General features: G+C 49.0%; 4 protein-coding genes across 7 annotated transcripts; 3 read left to right on the top strand and 1 right to left on the bottom strand.

Annotated features, from left to right (window-relative positions):
- Nucleotides 1-1,255: 1,255 nt before the first annotated feature.
- Nucleotides 1,256-7,104, top strand: LOC136515104 (dolichyl-diphosphooligosaccharide--protein glycosyltransferase subunit STT3A). 2 transcript variants are annotated; one of them, XM_066508797.1, is made up of 23 exons: nucleotides 1,256-1,471; nucleotides 1,577-1,639; nucleotides 1,921-1,976; nucleotides 2,081-2,152; nucleotides 2,238-2,343; nucleotides 2,426-2,476; nucleotides 3,018-3,113; nucleotides 3,190-3,249; nucleotides 3,318-3,431; nucleotides 3,522-3,608; nucleotides 3,984-4,087; nucleotides 4,244-4,339; nucleotides 4,646-4,766; nucleotides 4,847-4,927; nucleotides 5,016-5,147; nucleotides 5,240-5,473; nucleotides 5,560-5,703; nucleotides 5,778-5,964; nucleotides 6,053-6,150; nucleotides 6,316-6,395; nucleotides 6,472-6,559; nucleotides 6,666-6,755; nucleotides 6,843-7,104. In XM_066508797.1, the coding sequence occupies exons 1-23, from the start codon at nucleotides 1,340-1,342 to the stop codon at nucleotides 6,897-6,899; spliced, it is 2,349 nt and encodes a 782-aa protein (XP_066364894.1). In that variant the 5' UTR covers nucleotides 1,256-1,339; the 3' UTR covers nucleotides 6,900-7,104. The 2 variants fall into 2 exon arrangements, with proteins under 2 accessions (XP_066364894.1, XP_066364893.1); XM_066508796.1 differs by having other exon boundaries at nucleotides 2,066-2,152.
- Nucleotides 7,105-7,251: 147 nt separating this feature from the next.
- Nucleotides 7,252-12,550, bottom strand: LOC136515105 (probable transcriptional regulatory protein At2g25830). Of its 2 annotated transcripts, XM_066508799.1 has the most exons (8): nucleotides 12,255-12,550; nucleotides 12,042-12,157; nucleotides 11,641-11,702; nucleotides 11,079-11,235; nucleotides 10,596-10,645; nucleotides 10,343-10,483; nucleotides 8,200-8,320; nucleotides 7,252-7,850 (listed from the first exon to the last, which is right to left on the bottom strand). In XM_066508799.1, exons 1-8 carry the CDS (start codon nucleotides 12,349-12,351, stop codon nucleotides 7,758-7,760), a joined length of 837 nt encoding a protein of 278 aa, XP_066364896.1. In that variant the 5' UTR covers nucleotides 12,352-12,550; the 3' UTR covers nucleotides 7,252-7,757. The 2 variants fall into 2 exon arrangements, with proteins under 2 accessions (XP_066364896.1, XP_066364895.1); XM_066508798.1 differs by having other exon boundaries at nucleotides 10,343-10,617; nucleotides 12,255-12,517.
- A 433-nt stretch (nucleotides 12,551-12,983) lies between these two features.
- LOC136515103 (chaperone protein ClpB1-like) lies at nucleotides 12,984-16,648 on the top strand. 2 transcript variants are annotated; one of them, XM_066508795.1, is made up of 6 exons: nucleotides 12,986-14,484; nucleotides 14,586-14,867; nucleotides 14,987-15,327; nucleotides 15,439-15,718; nucleotides 15,824-16,021; nucleotides 16,124-16,648. In XM_066508795.1, exons 1-6 carry the CDS (start codon nucleotides 13,147-13,149, stop codon nucleotides 16,430-16,432), a joined length of 2,748 nt encoding a protein of 915 aa, XP_066364892.1. In that variant the 5' UTR covers nucleotides 12,986-13,146; the 3' UTR covers nucleotides 16,433-16,648. The 2 variants fall into 2 exon arrangements, with proteins under 2 accessions (XP_066364891.1, XP_066364892.1); XM_066508794.1 differs by having other exon boundaries at nucleotides 12,984-14,484; nucleotides 15,439-16,021.
- A 5,530-nt stretch (nucleotides 16,649-22,178) lies between these two features.
- On the top strand, nucleotides 22,179-22,481 carry LOC136515993 (uncharacterized). The gene has a single exon (XM_066509420.1). The coding sequence runs from the start codon at nucleotides 22,179-22,181 to the stop codon at nucleotides 22,479-22,481; it is 303 nt and encodes a 100-aa protein (XP_066365517.1).
- Nucleotides 22,482-23,471: the final 990 nt, after the last annotated feature.

Below are 23,471 nucleotides of genomic sequence, written 5' to 3'. Positions count from 1 at the left end.
CCAGTAATGATATGAACCAGCCAACCGAACAGGCTGCTAGATGACAGTCCATTTTTTTAGCCCTGTTCTTTTGAACTTATCCGTCGTGGTACATTTTTTTTTCTTCCAACAAAATAGTATCAGTTGGCTTATCAACCGCAAAACTATCAGCCGAACAAATTTCTCTCTTTTTATATATGGCCATGTTTAGTTCCCACCAAACTCCCAACTTTGACACTATGCAAAAAGAAGATTCCCTATCACATCAAACTTGCGGTACATGTATGGAGTACTAAATGTAGATGAAATCAAAAACTAATTGCACAGTTTGGTTGAACTTTGCGAGACGAATCTTTTGAGCCTAATTAGTCAATGTTTGGACAATAATTCACAAATACAAATGAAATTGCTACAATGTTTGCCGTCACTCCCAACACTGCAAATACCGATTCCAGCGCCAACTAAACGTGGCCATAATAGTTCGGGTTTATCCGCTCACGTTTTTTCTTTTTTATGAAAAAGTGCGCTCATGCAGTCACGCTACTGGATTGCATTTTTCTTTTACCGTTTTTTTACACCAAAGGTGTTTCTTGTGGTCCCTAGCTGTTTGCGGCTTTCTGATTGGCTAGTGTGCTGGAAAACATGTCATCGAACCAATTAGGAGGAGCCTTCTTGATCTTGACTAAAAAAGAGAAATCGAATCCTAACCCATGGATGAAAATACCAACGGTCTTGATCGTCTCTTCCCTCAATTTTTCACATTAGCCCTAGGATTCTTATCATCGTGTCTCGTTTTCTACCTTTTGCAATTTATTATTCTAAAAAAACCCATCTATTTTCATCTCTTCGACAGTTCGATGGACACAAATAAAAGGTCTGTTCACTTCTGCTTACAGCTGAAGCTTGCTGCAGCTCTTGCTACATTGACGCGCAGCTGGGCTGTACCAGCAGCTGCAGCCGCAAAAGCTGGCTGAAAATTTTGTGACTTGATTATCTCAATAAAAATATGGGGTTTATGAATAGAATAAATTTAATAAATATTCAAACTAAATGAAATCACAGTACTATCATTAGTACAACGACGAACACTGTGTGTATGTATATACGGTAGGCTGAAGCGGGACACAATCACACAACTTTGCAGGATGGCTGGCAGCCGGGCACCGTGCCGTGCATAACCCTGTTCCGACAAATAACAGCGTTCCCAGGGGCGTACTCGCAAAAAGTGCAATAAATCCCGAGTCGTAGCACGGGACTGGAGCCCAGTTCACGATCGCGAGGTCTTCGTCTCCGCCTGGGTCCAGCACTGGGATTTCCGCGCCTTCCACCCACACACACCCAAGGACGCACGCAGGCCGCAATGGCGGAGCCCGAGGTCTCCCCCGCGGCGGCCGGCGGCGGCGGCCAGCTCCGCAACGCCTTCGGGGGCGTGCTCTGCGCCTTCACGCTCCTCCTCATAGGCGTCGTCGCGTTCTCGATCCGCCTCTTCTCCGTAAGATCCGCTTTGCCCCCCCGAGCCTCCAGATCCAGTTCGGTGCTCGCGAAGCGCTCATCCCCGAATTGTGTGTGCTCATGCGTTATGCCTGCTGGCGCGCAGGTAATCAAGTACGAGAGCGTGATCCACGAGTTCGACCCCTACTTCAACTTCCGCGTCACTCAGGTTTGATTGCTGGTTCCATTGGTTTAACGTTTTGCTTCTGTTCTGCAGTATGTGGAATTCAGCTCACTTCTGTAGGAGACTACGGTGGTATATTGATGCTGAGTTTCGGTGTTGGGAGGGTTTTGGGTTTTGGGAATTTACTCTTGTGCCCTGTCTGCTAGATTTAGTTTACTATGAGATAATTAGTGGAAGTATAAAGCAAGCGACACTCACTTGGAGGCATAAATTGTTGGTTGAAACAGTTATCTGTCACATCTGGTCTAAATTTCTCCTTGTTACAGTTTCTGTCGAAGAATGGAATTTACGAGTTCTGGAACTGGTTTGATGATAGGACATGGTAAGAGCAGCAGCTCCAATTTCTCAGTCATTTAGTACTGCACGATCTCTGTGTAAAAGGAATCATTTACTAGGCTGATTTAGTTGCTGCTGCTGCTGTTTTAGGTATCCCCTTGGCCGTGTGATTGGTGGCACTGTGTATCCTGGTTTGACATTGACTGCTGGAACTATTTGGTGGTATGCCATCAAGGGACACAATTTACAGTCTTACATTTACATTCTTCTGATTAGATGTGCCTAAAGTATTTGAATGGTCCACTAGGTTGCTGAACTCTCTCAACATCCCACTGTCTGTGGAGACAGTTTGTGTGTTCACAGCTCCAATTTTCTCAGCAAATGCATCCTGGGCTACTTACCTGTTAACAAAGGTTTGTTTTTCAACGAAGTGTGGATTATCACATTATTCTTACCCATTTGCAAATTGTGTGCTTACTTTGACTTCTGCGATAGGAAGCAAAGGGTACTGGAGCTGGATTAATGGCAGCAGCCATTTTGGCAATGGTAAATTGCGCTAACGACTCCCCTACCAATTTTGACCATAATTAAAGAAAAGCTAAATTGGTACAAAACTTCCTTGGTTTATATATATTTAGCCATTTTCATGTCATGGTGGAAATAGAAATAAGGATTCTCTTTAATCAAACCAAATTTATTGTCAGTTCATTTCAGCTTTATAGTGTCCATGTACGGTTTAGGAAAGATAAGTGTTACAAGTTGCAATACTATTTATGATTGCTGATTTCTTTATCCTAAACATATATTTCTAAAGTAAATGAGAAATATTATTGAATGACTCAATCTGTGTTTTGTTGAACCTGGGTACTTGACAATCGGTTTCCTCAGTTACTCGGGTTTGCAATATTTTTCTTTTTACAGGATTTTGTTAATGTTGCCGAATTGTAATGCTTCATTCAGATAACACCAAGATGTTAATTTCTAGCTAATCGCCCACTTCTTAGAACATCGTATTATCTATATATGTAGTCTTCCGTACTCCCCTAGTACCATGTGATTAATCAGAATGTTCTCGACATCATCACAGGTTCCCTCATACATCTCAAGATCTGTTGCAGGCAGCTATGATAATGAAGCTGTAGCAATATTTGCCTTGATATTTACATTTTATCTATATGTAAAGGTAATGGTGCTCAAGATATGTTTTCCATTTTGCTTCTTTGACATATGCAATGCTCTGACTTGTTATGCATATACAGACGCTGAACACGGGATCACTCTTTTATGCAACACTCAATGCTCTCTCATATTTCTACATGGTAAACGTGTTGAATTTTGATCCACGTTTTTCGAATGTTCTTTGTAATCATATACTAGGCTTTTCTAGGTCTGCTCTTGGGGAGGCTACACATTCATTATCAATCTTATCCCAATGCATGTCCTCTTGTGCATTGTAACTGGTCGTTATTCTTCGCGGCTCTACATTGCATATGCTCCCCTTGTGAGTGCATAGGCTTCCTCTGGTTGGCACACTCTTCTTTACAGACTTTTTGTCCGGAACTGTAACTTACCAGATCCATGGATCATTCAGGTTATACTTGGAACGCTTCTGGCAGCATTAGTACCTGTGGTTGGTTTTAATGCAGTAATGACCTCTGAGCACTTCGCATCATTTCTGGTACCTATATGCCTTCTCCTTTCTTGATTTTTCTCCATTCCGCAGTACAATATTGTTGCCAACTCTTGCAAATGTTTTGCTTCTTGAGGCTGTTCTTTGAAATATGAAAACTCATGATTTCTCAAGTCCAAAAAGGTGTTGGAGTAAACATAAAATGCATTTCCTAGATGTTGAGGCCAAATACAAGCATGCATTGACGTTATTCATTACTGTTCATATGTAGCATATGTACAATAAATACTTCCCTCATTTTACGACATTTGTCCAACTACACTGCACAGTGCGCGTAGACCAAGAATCTCTATATAAGTAACTAGACCTTATCATTGCTATTGTATTGAAGAAATGCAAAATGACAGGATACCTGTATTGCAGGTGTTCATAATTCTTCATGTGGTTGCTATTGTGTATTATATCAAAGGGCTTCTGACTCCTAGGCTGTTCAAAGTTGCTATGACTCTTGTCATATCTGTTGGCTTGTAAGTCTCTGAAGTTACCAATCTTTTACAATACACAGGATTAATATCTTTGGACCTTGAAAGTTGAAACCAGCAAGAACCTTGTCCTCTGAATATAAATATCTCAATCTTTATCATCTCAATGTCCAAATGCTGATTGCAAGATCCTTCCTGCAGAGCTGTTTGTTTCGCAGTAGTAGCCATACTTGTCGCATTGGTGGCATCTAGTCCAACGAAAGGCTGGAGCGGCCGCAGTTTGAGTCTACTTGACCCGTAAGTTCTTCTAGAATAAAAATTCATTTATTTTGCCGATCAGACTATGACTGACCTGACTTGGGAACTAATAAACATGAAATAACACTTAATGATGACTCGGCTGTTATTAGGTTTTAGTGTAGCTGATGAAATGATGTTGACATTTAATGCTTAGGCTTAGACAAATAAAAGTGTATAACGCTATTGCAACGTCTTATTTTCCTTTCTGGTGTTGCTTTTTGTATGTAGCGCCCTGTTACAGTGTGTTTGTTCTGCTTCTCTTCTCATATTAATCGCTGCAACTTCACTTTTTTTTTCTGACAGAACTTATGCAAGCAAGTACATCCCCATCATTGCTAGTGTCAGTGAACACCAACCTCCTACCTGGCCCTCTTATTTTATGGACATTAATGTGTTGGCCTTCCTGATTCCTGCTGGGATTATTGTAAGAACTATACTTTGTCAATTAAAACTGTACCAGCAACAGTCTTAGTTCTTATTAATCGATATTTACATGATCCACAGTCATGCTTCTTGCCTCTGTCTGATGCAAGCTCCTTCATGGTCTTGTACTTAGTCACTGCAGTGTATTTTTCTGGAGTTATGGTAAGAATCCTTGCAGTAGGAAGAATTCATGCACCCTTTTTTCATTATTTACTTGTTATAACTTTCTGTGGCATCCATGCTTTGCTAGGTACGGCTTATGCTTGTCCTTGCTCCTGCTGCGTGCATTTTATCTGGGATTGCTCTATCTGAAGTTTTCAGTGTCCTCACACGATCCATTAAATTTCAGCTGTCAAAATTTTTTTATGACAGCCCTACTTCTGTATGGTTCCTTCTTACATTTTTTCCTTTATACTAGAATCAAAGTACCCATCCAATCACTTGTTGACAACCTGTTTTCTTCTGAAACTGAAGTCAGGTGACAGTAGCCCAGAGAGTTCAACAAATTCAACAAAAAATGAAAATAGGAATGAAAAATCTGAAACGGCTCCAAAGGAAAAACCATCAAAGAAGAACCGGAAGAAGGAGAAAGAAGTAGCAGAGAGTGTTTCTGTAAAGCCTAAAAAGGAAAAGAGGCTTTTGGTTCTGCCTTTTGAATTATCTGTTATGGGTATTTTGTTGCTGATCGTGTTAGGTGGTTTCTATGTGGTAAGTTCTCTGTTGTTAGTCTTACCAGAATGAATGTCTTCATTGAAAGAGAGGCAATCTTACTGTTAATGATTCCATTTTTGTAGGTCCATTGTGTATGGGCGGCAGCTGAAGCGTACTCAGCGCCTTCAATTGTGTTGACATCTCGTTCACGGGATGGATTGCATGTTTTTGATGATTTCCGTGAAGCTTATGCATGGCTGAGCCATAACACAGATGTTGATGACAAGGTATGATCACCCCTTTGATTTCTATTGTTTGTGGACTGACTTTTATACTTACACATTAAGGTGTTGCGCTGAAGGTTGCTTCCTGGTGGGACTATGGTTACCAAACAACTGCAATGGCCAACAGAACTGTGATTGTAGACAATAACACCTGGAACAACACTCATATAGCAACAGTTGGTACAGCAATGTCGTCCCCAGAAAAAGCAGCTTGGGAAATCTTCAATTCTTTAGATGTCAAATATGTGCTTGTTGTCTTTGGAGGTTGGTGCTTTATGGCACATAGGAGGGAAAAAACCAATGTAACTTGGACAGTTGGTCGCAAATCCTGACACAAATGTTTCTTTAACAGGACTTGTTGGATACCCTAGCGATGATATCAATAAGTTCCTTTGGATGGTACGGATAGGAGGTGGTGTGTTCCCTCACATCAAGGAACCAGATTATCTTGTAAGTTGTGAACTCCGTCAACAACGCCCTATACACATCATTTTGGTAGCATAATAGGGGGGGGGGGGGGGGGGGGGGGGGGGGGGGGGGGAGGGGAAGGTGAAATATACATGCATTTGCATAGCTCTTTCTTTATTCTGATTTTTGAGTTAATGTTATTGGCAGAGGGATGGTCAATACCGCGTTGATGCTCAAGCCACTCCAACTATGCTGAATTGTCTCATGTACAAGCTTTGTTATTACAGGTCTGGTAAACTGAATCAAGAAGACTGATTTTAATTGGAACGTCCAATCATCACATATGTCCTTTGTGTCCTCTAGGTTTGTGGAGACAGATGGAAAAGGCTTTGACAGAGTAAGAGGATATGAAATAGGAAAGAAGCATTTCAAGCTAACACATTTTGAGGAGGTATTATGATGTTACTCTCTGTTCAAATAGGCAACAGTTGATTTTTCTTCTATTATACTAACTTGAACCTTTGCTTTATGTTTACCCATCTTGATGATGAATAAAGGTATTCACAACCCACCATTGGATGGTCCGTATATATAAACTGAAACCCCAGAAGAACAGGGTTCGAGGCAAGTTGAAGAAGCTGAAGGCTGTAAGTGTGACAGACCTAGTGTAGTTATGTACCTCATTCTTTTTGAGCTCATTCTAATACATTATATGCTTGGTTTTGTACCTGCAGAGTGCCAAAACTAGTTCCACACTTGCGGCAGGGCAAAAGAAGAACCCGTGGCAATAGATAGAAGTTAACAATAGCGCCATTTACTTGATACTTGTTGCTAGGTCAACTGCACTACGTGAACCAGAGAACCACAGAACTAGATTAGAGATCTGCACTGTTGTATTTGACTCTCGTTATATGATCTTGCGGCCAGAGTGCTGATGAAATTTTTGATAGACCAGAGGAAGTTTATCTATCCCATGGGTAGAGATTGGATGCGGAATTTCTTGGCGAAAGGGTTGCTTAAATTCCCAGTGTACTTGCTGTTTTGTGTAACCCACAAATTTTCTTACAAGGTGCTCGGATAATAGTGAGTTTCGGCATCTGCAGTAAACACAGAATGCTGTCAAGGAACTTGTGTGGCGCTCGATGAAAGTGGTGCGGAGAATTTCCAATCTGATGAGATCTGCCCTTGAAACCGGTGGATATTGAAACGGGCAGAAAGATTGTTTCTTCCACGTATTTTATATTCCTCGTCGAAGAGCACATTTATTCATTTCAGAGAGCCAATGCATTTTCATTTAAATGCTTTACCAAATACCAATAAATGGATCGGCGTCATCGTATTATTTTACAATGATTTCTCAGATTTTCTTTCTGAACATATAGCAGATCACTGATGAGTTTCCCAACAGGATAGGCTGGGCAAAAACCCAAGGTATAAACATGAGTTTGAGATATGCCACAGTATCAAAAAATTGTTGGATCACTATTAAGTTTTTGGGAACTTAGAGCCAATGATGCGCAACTAACCAGGCATCATAATCCGACCTATCAATTTTTAACCATCAATGAAAAGTGAATATACTCCAACAAAGGCCAATGGGTTGGGCGTGTCTAGAACTGCGAGCTGTAGGCTGTAGCTCATGAATTCACTTATTTTTGGTCTGTATAGACAGCGTCAACGTCATCAAGTTCTAGCAATTTTGAAACAAGTTCCTTGTTTAGTTCGATGGCCTCGTCGTCCACCTGCAAAAACAATATGGAAAGTGTCAGATAATATGACACTCCTAGTAGGAACTAAAAGAATGGACATTTTACAAGAATAGAATCCAAATGGATAACATGGTAACGACCAATGAACTACATTATGAAGAATTTGCATATTTGACACTAAATCATCCTGCCTTTGTGCCTTCACTTGTCAATTGTTTATGCAATTATCTTGGCTGTCCTGTACTATATGCAATAAAAATAATTTCTAAGATTTGGCATCAATATAACCATGTTCAAGTACAGCTGCACCCTAAACCCTAACTTGCAACTTGTGCAAACAACAGATTTGACAATAAAAAGGGAAAACAGTGTACCACTGTACCTCAATTGGGTTCAGAGGAAGAAGTTCGTAGCCATTATCAGTTTCAAACTTCAATCCTTCTTCTTGTAGCTTCGATAGCACAACTGGATAGTTTTCTGACGTAGTAACTATCTTGTAGAACCTTAGGATAGAAAGGGGCAGCTTTCAGATACAAGGAGAATCCAAAGGAAGTTTGCTTTTATTAAAATGCAGTAAACAAGAAAGGAAAGCACCAGATATAACATAGAATTTGGTACTATCATACAGCGACCTTAATAACCATTACTAAGTACAAAACTGGTGACTTCATTATGTTCTGACTCAGAACACAGCTTTCCTGCACCTTTGGAAAGTTGCTCATAACCTAATTTGTGTTAACTGGTACTTGTATCATATGTGGGCAAGTAATCTAGTGTATTGCAACTTGAAACTTCTGTTAGTAATTCGGTCAGCTCTTGCTCTTTACTCCCATATTTTGTGCTGCTCATGTCATCCTGTCTCCTATGACATGAGGCTAAGTAGATAGGGAAGCTGATGTTGGCCAGGTATGGCCCTGTTAATGGTAGGTAGTATGGCTGGTATGGCCACAGTTCTTGTGATGCTTCCCATCTTCTGTACTACTCATTTCATCCTGTCCAACAGTCCTATGACATGTTGTCAGACTCATTTGTTGGGCGGCAGTACAGGCGACGGCATGCACGGCCACCAGGCTCAGACTGCGTCTAGGGGCTGAGTCGGTTTAGGAAGAGGTCTTCAAGGGCATGCAGGCCACCAGGCTCAGGGGCATGCACGGCCACCAGGTCGTCTAGCGGCTGAGTGGTTTAGGAAAGCTCTTCAGGGAGTGATTTTAGGAGATTGACCAGACCGTGGCTAAAGGGCTGGGTCAGTCTAGGGAGAGGTTTTTCAGGGAGTGACGTTAGGAGATTTGCTTCACTATTATTAGTAATGTGCACCTGAACTATAAAGGGCACCTTAGATTGTGCAATAAGGATTATCGAAGAAGGAATAGGCAGGTGCGTTTTCCCCTTCAACGGTGGCTGCCGGCAACGAACCCACCACGCCATGGCCTTGCTATCCTCTGCGTTCTATAGCTCTCAGTCTCATGTACTCCATTCTCCCCTACGCTCTCCACGTCGCCAGCGCCGCATCAGACATGAGGCTAATAGTAGATAGGAAAGCAGCAAAAGCTGATGTTGGGCAGGTATGGCCTTGTAATAGTAGGAAGTATGGTTGGTATGGCCACAGTTCTTGTCATGCTGACTGATATGGGCTTAGTACTAGGTGTACACCTATTGTACTAGAGTAGAATTTGTATATAATTAAGTTCAAGGACCAAGTAGAATTTGTATATAATCAAGTTCAAGGACCAGCTGCATCCTTAGTTCAGTAGCAGCAGCACTCCTGTGCGTGTGTGTGTTGTGCTCTCTGTTCTCTCTTCTCAACTAATCCAGCTCTCAAGTGTGTGTGAGGCTGAGGATCTGCACCTGATTGCCGACTAACACCTTCATTGGTTTTCTAGTAAACAGTGTTGCATCAAACACTGTTCAGGGAGTGACGCGGAAATGCGTATGTTGCGTCAAACAGTGTTGCATAAAACAAGGTAAGTTTTATAGGACGGCGATTAGACCTGCTATGTTGTATGGTGCAGAATGTTGGCCTACGAAAAGACGACATGTTCAATAGATAAGTGTCGTGGAAATGCGTATGTTGTGTTGGATTTGCGGTCATACGAGAAGGGATCGAGTTCGGAATGATGATATACGTGATAGATTAGGGGTAGCACCAATTGAAGAAAAGCTTGTTCAATACCGGTTGAGATGGTTTGGACATGTCCAACGGAGACCTCCAGAGGCACCGGTGCGTAGTGGAATCCTAAGCCAGAATAGTAACGTGAAGAGAGGCAGAGGAAGACCGAAGTTGACTTGGGTAGAGGCAATAAAAGGAGACTTGAAAGGATGGAATATACCCAAAGACTTAGCCTTAGATAGGAGTGCTTGGAAAACAGCTATTCACGTGCCTGAACCTTGATTGCTTCTGCTGGGTTTCAACTCTAGCCTACCCCAACTTGTTTGGGACAAAGGCTTTGTTGTTGTTGTTGTTGTTGTTGTTGTTGTTGTAGTGTTGCATCAAACAAAAAAGCATTCAGCATTATACGAGCATGTACCTTTCTGCTTCTTCTTCAGAGTCGTCATCATCAAAATTTGGTTCAAGGACGTCATCAGCACCAGCATCTAACGCAATGGTGAGCAGTTGGTCCTTATCTGCGTCAGTAACTTTTATGTTCACCACTCGAGCTTGTCTGAATCTAAAGGTAACAGATCCAGGATCAGCCAATTTTGCTGCGCAGTCTTTTACCACATTTCTAATGTCAGCAACTGATCTTGTAATTTTGTCAGTTAGAACTTCAACGACCATACCTACTCCACCAAAACCATAGACCTGTGAAAATTCTCCATGCACTTAAAACCTATGTAAACCACATAAAAAGTTATATGTACTCTAAGTAACTTGTACTTGTTCCAAATTATATTTCACTTTAGCTTTGTCCCAAGTCAAACTTCTCTAACTTTGACCAAGTTTTTAGAGGAAAAAAAAACTATTAAAATCTACAAGTTCAAGTAAATGCACTATGAATATATTTCACGGAGAATTTAATGAAACTAATTTGATGCTGTAAATGTTGATGCATTTTTCTATAAACTTGGTCAAAATTAGAGAGACTTAAGTGAACTATAACTTGGAACAGATGGAGTAGCATACAAGCCTACTCATATCTGAACAAACCATTTATTATGTGCATGCAAATATAGTATACTTGCCTTTGAGATGAGTTATTGTATATCATAAAATGAGAATATATTAATAATGTATAATATCAAACTGGTGGCAGAGAAGTTTACCTCATAAACCTTTTCTGTGTAAGTATCTTGTCCCTTTTCTGATGCCCTTTTGATGTTGCGCTCCAAAATTTCTTTAGGGACATCAAGTTCCCTTGCTTTCTCTAGTATAGCTGATAAAGTTGTGTTGGATGAAGGGTTCGGGCCACCCTTCTTGATGCTGTGTGATATACATAAACGAACCAGATTAATTTAAATGAATGGCACTTGAACTCTGATGCTTGGTCTTGTCTGTTGCCGTTCCATTTTAACAAGGCCTACCACTTGGTAAGATATAGTGACACTCACTTCAGTGATATTAAGCAGGCAATGTCTAATTACAGAATACAACCACAATACTTCACAAGGCAATAACATGCTATGCTACAGATGTCCAATTATTTAAGTTTAAACAACCAAAAAAGTAAAACATCCTATGCTTTTTAAAGAGGACATGCCAACAGATACTAGCAGATGGTAGCATGTTGGATTAACCTTATGCTCAAAACAATCCAAATTAAGAAATCGATGAAATGACAATCTGTAAGAATGATAATGCAAGATCACAGTGTCCAGCAACACCTACGCAGCAACAATTTCTTTTCCAATTTTGCTGTTGCGCTTCATCTTCTTCAAATTCTGGGCATCCTGAATCAAAGAAACAACTAGTGTGTGAGGATACATATTGAGACGTTAAAGCTAACTACATTAAACAAGAAATGAAAGTTGCTTCCTGTTTTTAGTTTTTTTTTTCCTACACAATTATCCATTTATCCTAATGGAGAGTAAATTAATACTAGGCTACTTAGCAGCAAAAGCTAGCTCATATCCTCAGTGACAACCGAAAATTCGAAACACATTGATATTTGTTGCTGCATCCATGTCCGTTATTCCAAGCAGAGGCCCAACCAGAATATGCACAGCCAGTGGTCCCGAACTTCGAATTACTGTGACACTGTGCAGAAGATCAAGGCAAGAGCACATCACCTTCCTTCCAGCGATTTTGCAGGAGCGTCGTCCCATGCAGAGCGGCGGGAACGACGAAATCCGCCGCCTCGCCGCATGCCTCTGGAACAGGCCGGCGCTGCCAATAGGTCGATCCCCTGACAGCACCAGCAAACCATCAACACACCAAACATTCCAACAGTGCAATAGGACCAGATCGGCGGAGAGGAGAGCGCGCGAGCACGAGCGTGTTACCGCGGAGGAGCGAGGCTCCCCGGAGAGCGGAAGCGGAGGAGGACAGAGACGAGGCCCTGTGGAGGAGCGCCCCCAGAGAACGCGCGGCGGACGCCATGGTGCCCTGGTGGGCCGGTGGCCGCAGGAGAGTAAGCTCGCGCGGCAGCTGCTCGACGAATTGCTGCGCCCGGGTGGTGGGGCGCTGCTGTGGGCGGGCCGCCGCGGTGGTGAGCTGGGCGTGCACCCGGCTGGCCGGCTGACCGGATCTAATGGGGATGGGAAAGAAACGGCTCAGATTTGACGCTTGTACTGAACGCCGCCAAGTCTGAACCGTCGATACACCGTGCGCTGCCAGTCTGTAGCTTTGACACCTGGACTACGTGACCAAGACACGTCATCGTTGCGTAGTTCAGAGCTGTCAATTCGTCATCAGTTGTCACGTGCCAAGAGTATGGTTTCTCTAGCCTCTAATCCTGGTTTATGGATGACTCGTGGGCCCACCACACAGACGGCTCACAGAGACCCCTACCCCACATGCCAGAGACTACTGTCAACAGCCGCGCCAGGCGTCAGGCATCGGGACACTCCTGTCAACAATCCAACGGTCCAGGATCATGAAGGCCCACATGTCATAGAACCCTCTCGCAACGTCTCGCCGCTTCTTCCTCTGTCTCGTCGCTTCTTTCGGATCGCTTCCACGGTCTTCTAGACTCCCGACGAACACTCCACTCCGGCTTCTTATCCTCACCGCCCTCCACCGCCGAGGCACACACGTCAAGCACAATCACTAGCCGAAGCAAAAGCCATACCACAAGCACCTGGTGATACCATCTCATCATCAGAAACCTAGAGAGAGGAGATTTCGTCCCTGCTTGTTATAGTAGATTGTGAGGAGTAGCAAAGAGCAGCAGCCATGAATCCGGACAACTTCACCCACAAGACGAACGAGGCGCTGGTGGCGGCGCACGAGACGGCGTCGGAGGCCGGCCACGCGCAGCTCACGCCGCTGCACCTGGCCGCGGCGCTGGCGGCGGACAAGAGCGGCATCCTGCGGCAGGCCATCGCGGGGGCGTCGGGGGGCGACGGAGCGGCCGGGGACTCGTTCGAGCGCGTGCTGAGCAACGCGCTCAAGAAGCTTCCGTCGCAGTCCCCGCCACCGGACTCCGTCCCGGCGTCCACGGCGCTGATCAAGGCCATCCGCCGCGCGCAGTCCGCGCAGAAGAAGCGCGGGGACTCGCACCTCGCCGTCGACCAGCTGCTGCTCGGCCTGCTCGAGGACTCGCAGATCTCCGACTGCCTCAAGGAGGCCGGCGTGTCCGCGGCGCGGGTGCGCGGCGAGCTCGAGAAGCTCCGCGGCGGGGAGGGGCGCCGCGTGGAGTCCGCGTCCGGGGACACCAACTTCCAGGCGCTCAAGACGTACGGCCGCGACCTCGTCGAGCAGGCCGGGAAGCTGGACCCCGTCATCGGCCGCGACGAGGAGATCCGCCGCGTGGTGCGCATCCTCTCGCGCCGCACCAAGAACAACCCCGTCCTCATCGGCGAGCCCGGCGTCGGCAAGACGGCCGTCGTGGAGGGCCTCGCGCAGCGCATCGTACGTGGCGACGTGCCCAGCAACCTCCTCGACGTCCGCCTCATCGCGCTTGACATGGGCGCGCTCGTCGCGGGCGCCAAGTACCGCGGCGAGTTCGAGGAGCGGCTCAAGTCCGTGCTCAAGGAGGTGGAGGAGGCCGAGGGGAAGGTCATTCTCTTCATCGACGAGATACACCTCGTCCTGGGCGCGGGCAGGACGGAGGGTTCCATGGACGCTGCCAACCTGTTCAAGCCGATGCTGGCGAGGGGACAGCTCCGGTGCATCGGCGCCACCACGCTGGAGGAGTACCGCAAGTACGTGGAGAAGGACGCGGCGTTCGAGCGGCGGTTCCAGCAGGTATTCGTCGCGGAGCCGAGCGTGCCCGACACCATCAGCATTCTGAGGGGGCTCAAGGAGAAGTACGAGGGCCACCATGGTGTGAGGATCCAGGACCGCGCCCTCGTCGTCGCGGCGCAGCTCTCCGCGAGGTACATCATGGGTCGGCACCTGCCTGATAAAGCCATCGACTTGGTGGACGAGGCCTGCGCCAATGTGAGGGTGCAGCTCGACAGCCAGCCGGAGGAGATTGATAACCTCGAGAGGAAGAGAATCCAGCTTGAAGTTGAGCTCCACGCGCTCGAGAAGGAGAAGGACAAGGCCAGCAAAGCCCGGCTGGTTGAGGTGCGTATCTTGATCGCTGAATTTTCAGAGTAAGGCTAACAAATCCTCTGCCTGATGTTCTGTTTTGATGCTGACGTTGCTTAACTGTGGCCATTGTTCAGGTCAAGAAGGAATTGGACGATCTGAGGGACAAGCTGCAGCCCCTGACCATGAAGTACAGGAAGGAGAAGGAGAGGATCGATGAGATTAGGACGCTCAAGCAGCGCCGCGAGGAGCTGCAGTTCACCCTGCAGGAGGCCGAGCGCCGGATGGACCTGGCCCGCGTGGCCGACCTCAAGTACGGCGCCCTGCAGGAGATCGACGCCGCGATCGCCAAGCTGGAGAGCGAAACAGGGGAGAACCTGATGCTCACTGAAACCGTCGGCCCTGAACAAATTGCAGAGGTATGTTGATGTTCACCACCATAGGAATTCCCAGAGCAATGCCGGATTGCCGATCGTCTCTTTGTAGTGTAAGTCGTGCAGCGTGCTGAAATGGTGTGTGTTTTTTTTCCTATGGGCAGGTGGTGAGCCGGTGGACGGGTATTCCAGTGACCCGGCTTGGCCAGAACGACAAGGAGAGGCTGGTGGGCCTGGCTGACAGGCTTCACCAGAGGGTGGTCGGCCAGACGGAGGCGGTGAACGCCGTCGCAGAGGCGGTGCTGAGGTCGAGAGCCGGTCTTGGCAGGCCACAGCAGCCGACCGGCTCCTTCCTCTTCCTGGGTCCGACTGGTGTGGGCAAGACCGAGCTGGCCAAGGCCCTTGCCGAGCAGCTCTTCGACGACGAGAACCTGCTTGTCCGCATCGACATGTCCGAGTACATGGAGCAGCACTCGGTTGCTCGCCTCATCGGAGCACCACCTGGGTAAGTAGCACAACACGGATGCATCTGTCGTATTTTCACTGCGCTTTTAGCTTGGAGTAATCGGCTGAACTCGCGTTCTGACATGGAATGGTTTTTTTTTTTTGACTGAAGCTACGTCGGCCATGAAGAGGGTGGACAGCTGACTGAACAAGTGAGGAGGAGGCCGTACAGCGTGATCCTCTTCGATGAGGTGGAGAAGGCGCATGTCGCGGTGTTCAACACCCTGCTCCAGGTCCTCGACGACGGCAGGCTGACGGACGGGCAAGGCAGGACGGTGGACTTCAGGAACACCGTGATCATCATGACATCGAACCTCGGCGCTGAGCACCTCCTCGCCGGGATGGTGGGCAAGAACTCCATGAAGGTCGCTCGCGATCTGGTCATGCAGGAGGTACGCAGCGCGATACATCTAGAATCATCCATTGTGTGTGTGTTCGACATTGTTCCTCTTCCTATCTGCAATGTGATGCTGAACTCGAGTGGGGTGTGTGTGCAGGTGAGGAGGCACTTCCGCCCTGAGCTGCTGAACCGGCTCGATGAGATCGTGATCTTCGATCCTCTGTCCCACGAGCAACTGAGGAAGGTGGCTCGCCTTCAGATGAAGGACGTCGCCGTCCGCCTTGCCGAGAGGGGCATCGCTCTGGCCGTGACCGACGCCGCATTGGACATCATCTTGTCTCTCTCTTACGATCCGGTATGTTGCCATAGCATCCATGATTTGATTCATCTGAATTCCGCTCGTCAGAAAACCACTATTGCTCTGATGACGCTGACTCTGTTGCGTGACATTCAACAGGTGTACGGCGCGCGGCCGATCAGGAGGTGGATCGAGAAGAGGGTGGTGACGCAGCTGTCGAAGATGCTGATCCAGGAGGAGATCGACGAGAACTGCACCGTGTACATCGACGCCGCGCCGGCCAAGGACGAGCTGGCATACAGGGTGGACCGGAGCGGCGGGCTGGTGAACGCGGAGACGGGGCTCAAGTCGGACATCCTGATCCAGGTCCCCAACGACGCCGTCAGGAGCGACGCCGCGCAGGCCGTCAAGAAGATGAGGATCATGGAGGAGGAGGACGAGGACGAGGACGGCATGGACGAGGAGTGAGAGCGTGCAGGTTGCCGGCCGGAGGACGCGGAGACGCGCCCCGGCTCTGGTCTGGCGCCGTCATCATCGAGTGTCTTCTGAATAAGCGTGTAGATAAGTCGTGAACGTGTGAAGACGATGTTGTTTTCTGACTGATGACGATCTTGTAACGCGGCTGTTTGTCAAGCATCTGCAACGGAATGGATGCATGAATGAATGAAATGATGTTTTTGTAAAGTGCTCAGAAGAAAGAGGTGGCCTCACCCCAATGTGGTACTACTTGGTTCCATCATTCAACGAATGTTATCAGTTCGTCATTTTTTTTAAATCCAAATCACACATTGCGGTTGTGTGATTTGGATCGGAACTTGAGCTAGGAGTGTAGTACTACATGAATGTGTAGAAGCAATAGAAGTTGTACACATAAAGCTATCCTCAATTCAAGATTAGCAGTGTGCTATTTACCTGCTATACCGATTTCGTGTTTTTTACCTGCTATATCAATTGAAATGGGCACCCTCTAGTGTCAATTAACACAAGGGCCAGTCTGGGCTAGCGAACACCCAAGTGATCGCCGGAGCTCAAGATTAGCGGTGCTATTTACCTGCTATATCAATTTCGTGCTTTTTACCTGCTATATCAATTGAAATGGGCACCCTCTAGTGTCAAAAGACGTGATGGCTAGGCACAAGAATTAGGAAGGCCCTTTTGGTAGAGCTCTTGAAGCTATTCTAGACATTACAAATAGGGATGTACTCCCTCCGTCTCAGAATATCTGTCGTTCTCGTTTTCCGAAAAATAACTTTAACAAAATATATATTAAAAAATATTATTATTTATGATACATAATTAGCATTATTGGAAAGATCTTTGAATCTAGTTTTTTAACAAATTTATTTAGAGACACAAATGTTGCATATATTTTATACAAATTGAGTCAAAGTCGTGGCACGGACACCGAAAACGACAGATAAATTGAGACGGAGGGAGTACCTGGAAATTTGAGGGGCTAGTGCAAACTATAAAATTGGGCCTTACGCTCAAGAAATTCTAATACATATAATAATATATCATCAAGTTAAGCCATTTTCTTTATTCTAGAAGACATGAAGATTCTAAAAAGGACTTGCTAGCATCCGGTTGTTCGTCCAGGACGGTAGCGTTCGGACGCTGACGCGCAAAGGGAGCAAACGAGCGCATAGCGCGTCGGGCTCGCCAGGGAGAGGGCCAACCGTGGGCCTACACCGCCTTGGACATCGCGCACGCCACCTCGAACGTCGTCCGCGCCGTCAGCCGCTTTCCACGCGCATCCCATGTGCAACACCTGATCTACTTTTGAAACATCCAGATGCAACATACAAAAGAAGATAAATGAATCACTTAAAGCAAGCGTCTGAAACACTTACGAAAACGCCTGAAAAATATGTGAAAACCATTATGTCGGGTATCATAAAAATGGGTCCCCTAAGCAAGAACCGAAAAAATCGCTTAGACCTTGTAAAAATCGAAGCCAAGAGACAATAACCGGCAAACCCCCACCTTATCCGAGACTCGGCTGGATCACCCGGCCCACCTCGGACAGTTTCCCGCCTCGCCCGAGGCCCCGCACGCAAGGCCTCGGACGAGGTGCCGATTCTCCGCCTCGCTCGAGGCCCCGCACGTAAGGCCTCGGATGAGGTGCCGATTCTCCGCCTCGCTCGAGGCCCCGCACGTAAGGCCTCGACGAGGTGCCGATTCTCCACCTCGCCCAAGGCCCCGCTCTTAAGGCCTCGGACGAGGTGTCGATTCTCCGCCTCGCTCGAGGCTCCGCCCGTAAGGCCTCGGACGAGGTGCCGATTCTCCGCCTCGCTCGAGGCCAGCTCGGTAGCTACCCCATCACCACCGCTTCGACCGGGATGTCACGTCCAACTAACGCGACCAACCACTCCCGCGACACCAGCCGAACGATGGCTCAACACAGCGGAGTGACCAACGAGATGGGAGTCGCATCAACGCCATGCCGCCCGGGACAGGACGGGGCAGGGGTTACCGGTCGCTGTGCTCGGCACTGTGCCCACGACTGACATCCATGTGGCACTGTGCTGCCTAACCCCACCTGCTCCGAGGATAGTGTGGCGTGGAGAGTCATGTCCGGTCCCTGTAGCCTCGGAATCAGCATAAAAGACCAACTGCTCCCTCCGAGCCTCGGCTACCTGCCTCCACACCCCTGTAGCCTCGGAACTCGTGCCCGCCGAGCCCCCCCCCCACGATGGTTCAGCCTCTGCACCGACGGGGCCTCGGCTCTCTACGCTGTCGACATACAGCGACCGACACGTCGTCCAAAGTCTGCGCCATGCCCTGCGTCAAGCCATCATAGGAGCCCCCACGTCGCACAAGATTGGGCATGACCGGCGCATCACTCTAGTGCATCGAGGACAAGACCGCTCCATCGACCATGCTGCCACAGTGACAAGTATAGGGCTCGGACATACCGCCTCCGCTCACAAAAAGCCACATAGTGAACACATGTATCACCCCTGTCCCCCCCTTCAACTATAAAAGGGAGTGACCGAGGCCGTTTCTAGGGGAGTCACACGCTCACACACAGACAGACTCACGTAGACTCAGACACATACGCTCTAGCAATGCCCAACACTCTATAATACGCACGCTCCCCCGCTGCCTGAGATCAACATCTCAAGCAACCCACGCTGCTCCACGCAGAGACCTAGGACAAGCTCCCTCTCTCGCTAGCTTATAAACCCCTACTACAAGCACCTCGGTGCAAGGAATATAAGATCGCTCTCTCAGACTTGACGTAGGGCACTTATTACCAAACTAGTATAAACCTTGTGTCTCTTTGCATCACCATCTGGGATTAGGGGCACGCAGTACACTTTCACTAGTTGGTTGAGGATCTGCCGGTCCAAAACACCGACAGTTGGCGCGCCAGGTAGGGGATCTACTGCGTGTCAGCTTAGTCATCCCAACAAGTTTCGGATGGTAGACCCCGTACGACCACTGCGTCTCGGCACGGTGATCTGGTTCGAGAGCCTAAAGTTCATGTCTCTAGGATGTGAGTACGATATGGTACTCCTCACACCCCGAGCCCCACCAATCGACGACGACATCACGCACCAGCAGCCCAGGCACAGGCGGCGCCTGGGCCACCGCTCTCGTCGCGCTCGCCAGGCACGACGCGGGCGGGACCACCCCGACATCGTGCAAGCTCAGGGCGACGCACTGCGCTCCGCCGGTACCCCATGCCCGGCTGTTGGTACAGGCTCCCTGGTTGGGGACCTGTCCAGCTTAAGCCTAAGCAAGGGAAAGACGCCGGTGGCATGCAGCGACGCCCCATCATCAAGCTCTGCCTCGCTACCTCCTGAGGAGTCGACTCCGGTGGAGCAGCGCTCGACGACGGCACCATCCCTGTACCCCTTCGGGTTGGGGCAATACCGCCATCGCCTACGCTTCCGCTCATGTGGAGCCCCTAGGACACCACCAATGCTTCGTCCTTAACCTCTTCGCCATGACCTCAACCCACACCCACGCTAACTCCTCAGAGGAGGACGAGGCGTGGGCCAGAGCAGACTTCTCCAGGCTTCGCGACCCTGAAGCCATGCGCCGCTTCATGGCCACGAGCGACTACTACTTCGGCTACTCCGACTCCGATGATGAAGGCACTTACGATCCCACTCGTGAGTGCTTCTACGTCGAGCTTGGGATGCCGAGAGCGGGCGATGAGGATGAAGGGGCAGGCAATCGCTCCCTGCCCCACGAGGGGGCAGGCGACGCCACACCTCCGCGTGTCGTGCCCCCGATGGCACAGAACGAGAACCCCGCACATGAGGAACTTCGACGTCTTGACTTGGAGCAGCTCCGTGAGCTTCAGGCCAAGGTCAAACAAGACCGACTCCTTCTACAGCAGCTCCGAGACACTCTCGAGCAAGAGCAGCGGGGTCGCGGTGATGGCGGAGCAGCTCGGCGCAGGGCTCACGATGTCAACCACCGCATCAACAATGACGAAGGGGGCGAGCAACCCCTTATCTTCAATTGTGATAGCCAGAATGTCACGGCAGCGGCGATGCTACTCCGGGCTATGCCCGAGCCCTCTACCATAGAGGGGCGACAGGTCCACGGCGAGCTCCGAGACCTCCTCGAGACCATCACGGTACAGCAGGCCAAAAGCTCCGCCTCTCGATGGCGCGGGCATGCCTTGGAACTGCCCGTAGCATCGCCTTGGTAGGATAGAGAGGCCTCGGTTCGTCCTGAGCCTGCTCGGGCATCGATGGCCAACAAGGCCCCCTCGGTGCACGATCGCCTTGGCGACCGACACGAGGCACAAGGCGACCATGATGTGGTCAGCAGGCGATGGCGCCACGACAATGAGGGGCCCGCTCGAGGCTACCACCCGCACCGAGGCAGTCGCTACGATAGTGGGGAGGACCATAGTCCTTCTCTAGGGCCACCTGGCCCTCAAGACCTACCCTGAGTTGTGGCTGGCTGATTACCGCCTAGCTTGTTAGCTAGGCGGCGCGGACGATGACCTGCTCATCATCCGTAACCTCCCCTTGTTCCTGTCAGACTCGGTGCGAGCCTGGCTCGAACACCTTGCTCCCTTGTAGATCCACGACTGGTGCGACTTGGTAAACATCTTCGTCGGGAATTTCTAGGGCACATACATGTGCCTCGGGAACTCCTGGGACCTCAAGAGTTGTCGCCAGATATCGAACGAGTCTCTTCAAGACTTCATCCGATGCTTCTCCAAGCAATGCACCGAGTTGCTCCGTGTCGGCGACTCAGAAATTGTCCAGGCATTCCTCTCCGACACCTCCTACCGAGACCTGGTCCAGGAGTTAGGTCGAAACGTACCGACCACGACGGTCGCACTCCTCGACATCGCCACCAACTTCACCTCGGGCGAAGAGGCTATCGGGGCCATCTTCCCCGACAACGACGCCAAGGGGAAGCAGAGGGACGAGGCCCCCGGGGCCTTGGCCTCCCACCTCCACAAGAAAAAAAGGGTCACTAGGGAAAGCAGGAGGTCCTTGAGGCCAGTCTAGTCGCAGCTACAGAACGCATGAATCCCCGAGGCCCCGCCAGAGGCCCTAGGCTCTTCGGCGACATGCTTAAGAAGCCCTGCCCTTACCACCAGGGCCTAGTGAAGCACACCCTCGAAGAGTGCACCATGCTCCGGCATTACTACGCCAAGCTCAAGCTCCCCAACGATGAGGCCAAGAAGAGGGACACCGACGATAGGGACAACGACAAGGACGATGGATTCCCTGAGGTGTTCAATGCCTTCATGATCTTTGGCGGGCATTCAGCGTGCCTCACGGCATGTCAGCGAAAGAGGGAGCATCGAGAGGTCTTCTCGGTTAAGGTGCCCACTCCTCGGTACCTCGACTGGTCTTGGGAGGCGATCACCTTCGATCGGGATGACCACCCTGATTACGTCCCAAATCCTAGGCAGTACCCACTCGTTGTCGACTCGATCATCGGCAACACTTGGCTCACCAAGGTGTTGATGGACGAAGGCAGTGGTCTCAACATCCTCTATGCCAACACCCTAGAACTCCTAGGGATCGACTAGTCACAGCTCTGAGGCAATGCCGCGCCCTTCCACGGCATCATGCCAGGGAAACGCACGTGACCCCTCGGGCACATCAACTTGCCCGTCTACTTCGGCACTCCCTCCAACTACCGCAAGGAGGTCCTCACCTTCAAGGTGGTTGGGTTCAAGGGGACCTATCACGCCATCCTGGGGCGCCCGTGCTATGCCAAGTTCATGGCGATCCCCAACTACGCCTACCTCAAGCTCAAGATGCCTAGCCCCAACAGCATAATCACTGTTGAGTCCACGTATGAGCATGCCTACGACTACAACATCGAATGCATCGAGTACGCCGAGGCTCTCGTGGAGGCCGAGACCCTCATCGTCAACCTTGACCAACTTGGTAGCAAGGCACCCGACTCCAAGTGTCATGCTAGGACTTTTGAGCCCACGGAGGCCGCCAAGCTCGTCCCGGTCAACCCCATCGGCTCCGACGACCAGGCCCTAAGGAACAGCGCCACCCTCGACATCAAATAGGAAGCTGTGCCCATCGACTTTCTTCGCACGAATGCCGATGTATTCGTGTGGAGTCCCTCAGACATGCCGGGCATATCGAGGGAGGTCGCTGAGCAGGCCTTGGACATCCGGGCCGACTCTAGACCAGTGAAGCAGCGCCTACGCTGATTTGACGAGGAAAAGTGCAGGTCCATCGGTGAGGAGGTGCAGAAGCTTTTGGCGGTCAGATTCATCAAGGAAGTGTCCCATCCGGAGTGGTTAGCTAATCCTGTGTTAGTTAAGAAGAAAAATGGGAAGTGGAGGATATGTGTAGACTACACTGGTTTGAATAAAGCATATCCAAAAGTCCCTTTCCCATTACCTCGAATCGATTAAATCATTGACTCCACTGCGGGATGCGAAACCCTATCTTTCCTTGATGCGTATTCCAGTTACCATCAAATCAGGATGAAAGAATCCGACTAGCTCACGACTTCTTTCATCACCCCATTCGGCATGTACTGCTATGTGACTATGCCATTTGGCCTCAGAAACATAGGGGCCACATACCAGTGGTGCATGACCTAGGTCTTTGGTGAGCGCATAGGGCAAACCATCGAGGCCTACGTGGACAACATTGTGGTCAAGTCCAGAAAGGCCAGTGATCTCGTCGATGACCTAGAGATAGCCTTCAAATGCCTTAGAGAGAAGGACATCAAGCTCAACCCCAAGAAGTGTGTCTTTGGGGTTCCCCGAGGCATGCTCTTAGGATTCATAGTCTCGGAGCGCGGCATCGAGGCCAACCCAGAGAAGGTCTCGGCCGTGACCAACATGGGACCAATCTGAGACCTCAAGGGGGTGCAGAGGGTTATGGGATGCCTTGCGGCCCTGAGCTACTTCATCTCGCGCCTTGGTGAAAAAGGCTTGCCTCTATACCGCCTCTTGAGAAAATCCGAACGCTTTTCCTAGACCCCCGAGGCCGAAGAAGCCCTCACCAAGCTCAAGGCACTGCTCTCCAATCCTCCCATCCTG

Source organism: Miscanthus floridulus, chromosome 17 (genome assembly GCF_019320115.1).
Source record: "Miscanthus floridulus cultivar M001 chromosome 17, ASM1932011v1, whole genome shotgun sequence".
Taxonomy (NCBI): domain Eukaryota; kingdom Viridiplantae; phylum Streptophyta; class Magnoliopsida; order Poales; family Poaceae; genus Miscanthus; species Miscanthus floridulus.
The sequence above is the reverse complement of the archived record's forward strand: the minus strand, read 5'-3'. Positions and strand labels throughout refer to the sequence as shown.

Bases quoted from the DNA above. Each gene is read 5' to 3' on its own strand.
- LOC136515993 (XM_066509420.1), top strand. From the start codon at position 22,179: ATGGCGATCCCCAACTACGCCTACCTCAAGCTCAAGATGCCTAGCCCC.
- LOC136515104 (XM_066508796.1), top strand. From the start codon at position 1,340: ATGGCGGAGCCCGAGGTCTCCCCCGCGGCGGCCGGCGGCGGCGGCCAG. The intron at 1,640-1,920 runs GTTTGATTGCTG...TCCTTGTTACAG, and splicing joins TCAACTTCCGCGTCACTCAG to TTTCTGTCGAAGAATGGAAT. The intron at 6,396-6,471 runs GTCTGGTAAACT...TGTGTCCTCTAG, and splicing joins TACAAGCTTTGTTATTACAG to GTTTGTGGAGACAGATGGAA.
- LOC136515105 (XM_066508798.1), bottom strand. From the start codon at position 12,351: ATGGCGTCCGCCGCGCGTTCTCTGGGGGCGCTCCTCCACAGGGCCTCG. The intron at 11,236-11,640 runs GTAGGTGTTGCT...TATATCACACAG, and splicing joins GGAAAAGAAATTGTTGCTGC to CATCAAGAAGGGTGGCCCGA. The intron at 7,851-8,199 runs GTACAGTGGTAC...TTGTTTTTGCAG, and splicing joins TTCCTCTGAACCCAATTGAG to GTGGACGACGAGGCCATCGA.
- LOC136515103 (XM_066508794.1), top strand. From the start codon at position 13,147: ATGAATCCGGACAACTTCACCCACAAGACGAACGAGGCGCTGGTGGCG. The intron at 14,868-14,986 runs GTATGTTGATGT...TCCTATGGGCAG, and splicing joins GCCCTGAACAAATTGCAGAG to GTGGTGAGCCGGTGGACGGG. The intron at 15,328-15,438 runs GTAAGTAGCACA...TTTTGACTGAAG, and splicing joins CTCATCGGAGCACCACCTGG to CTACGTCGGCCATGAAGAGG.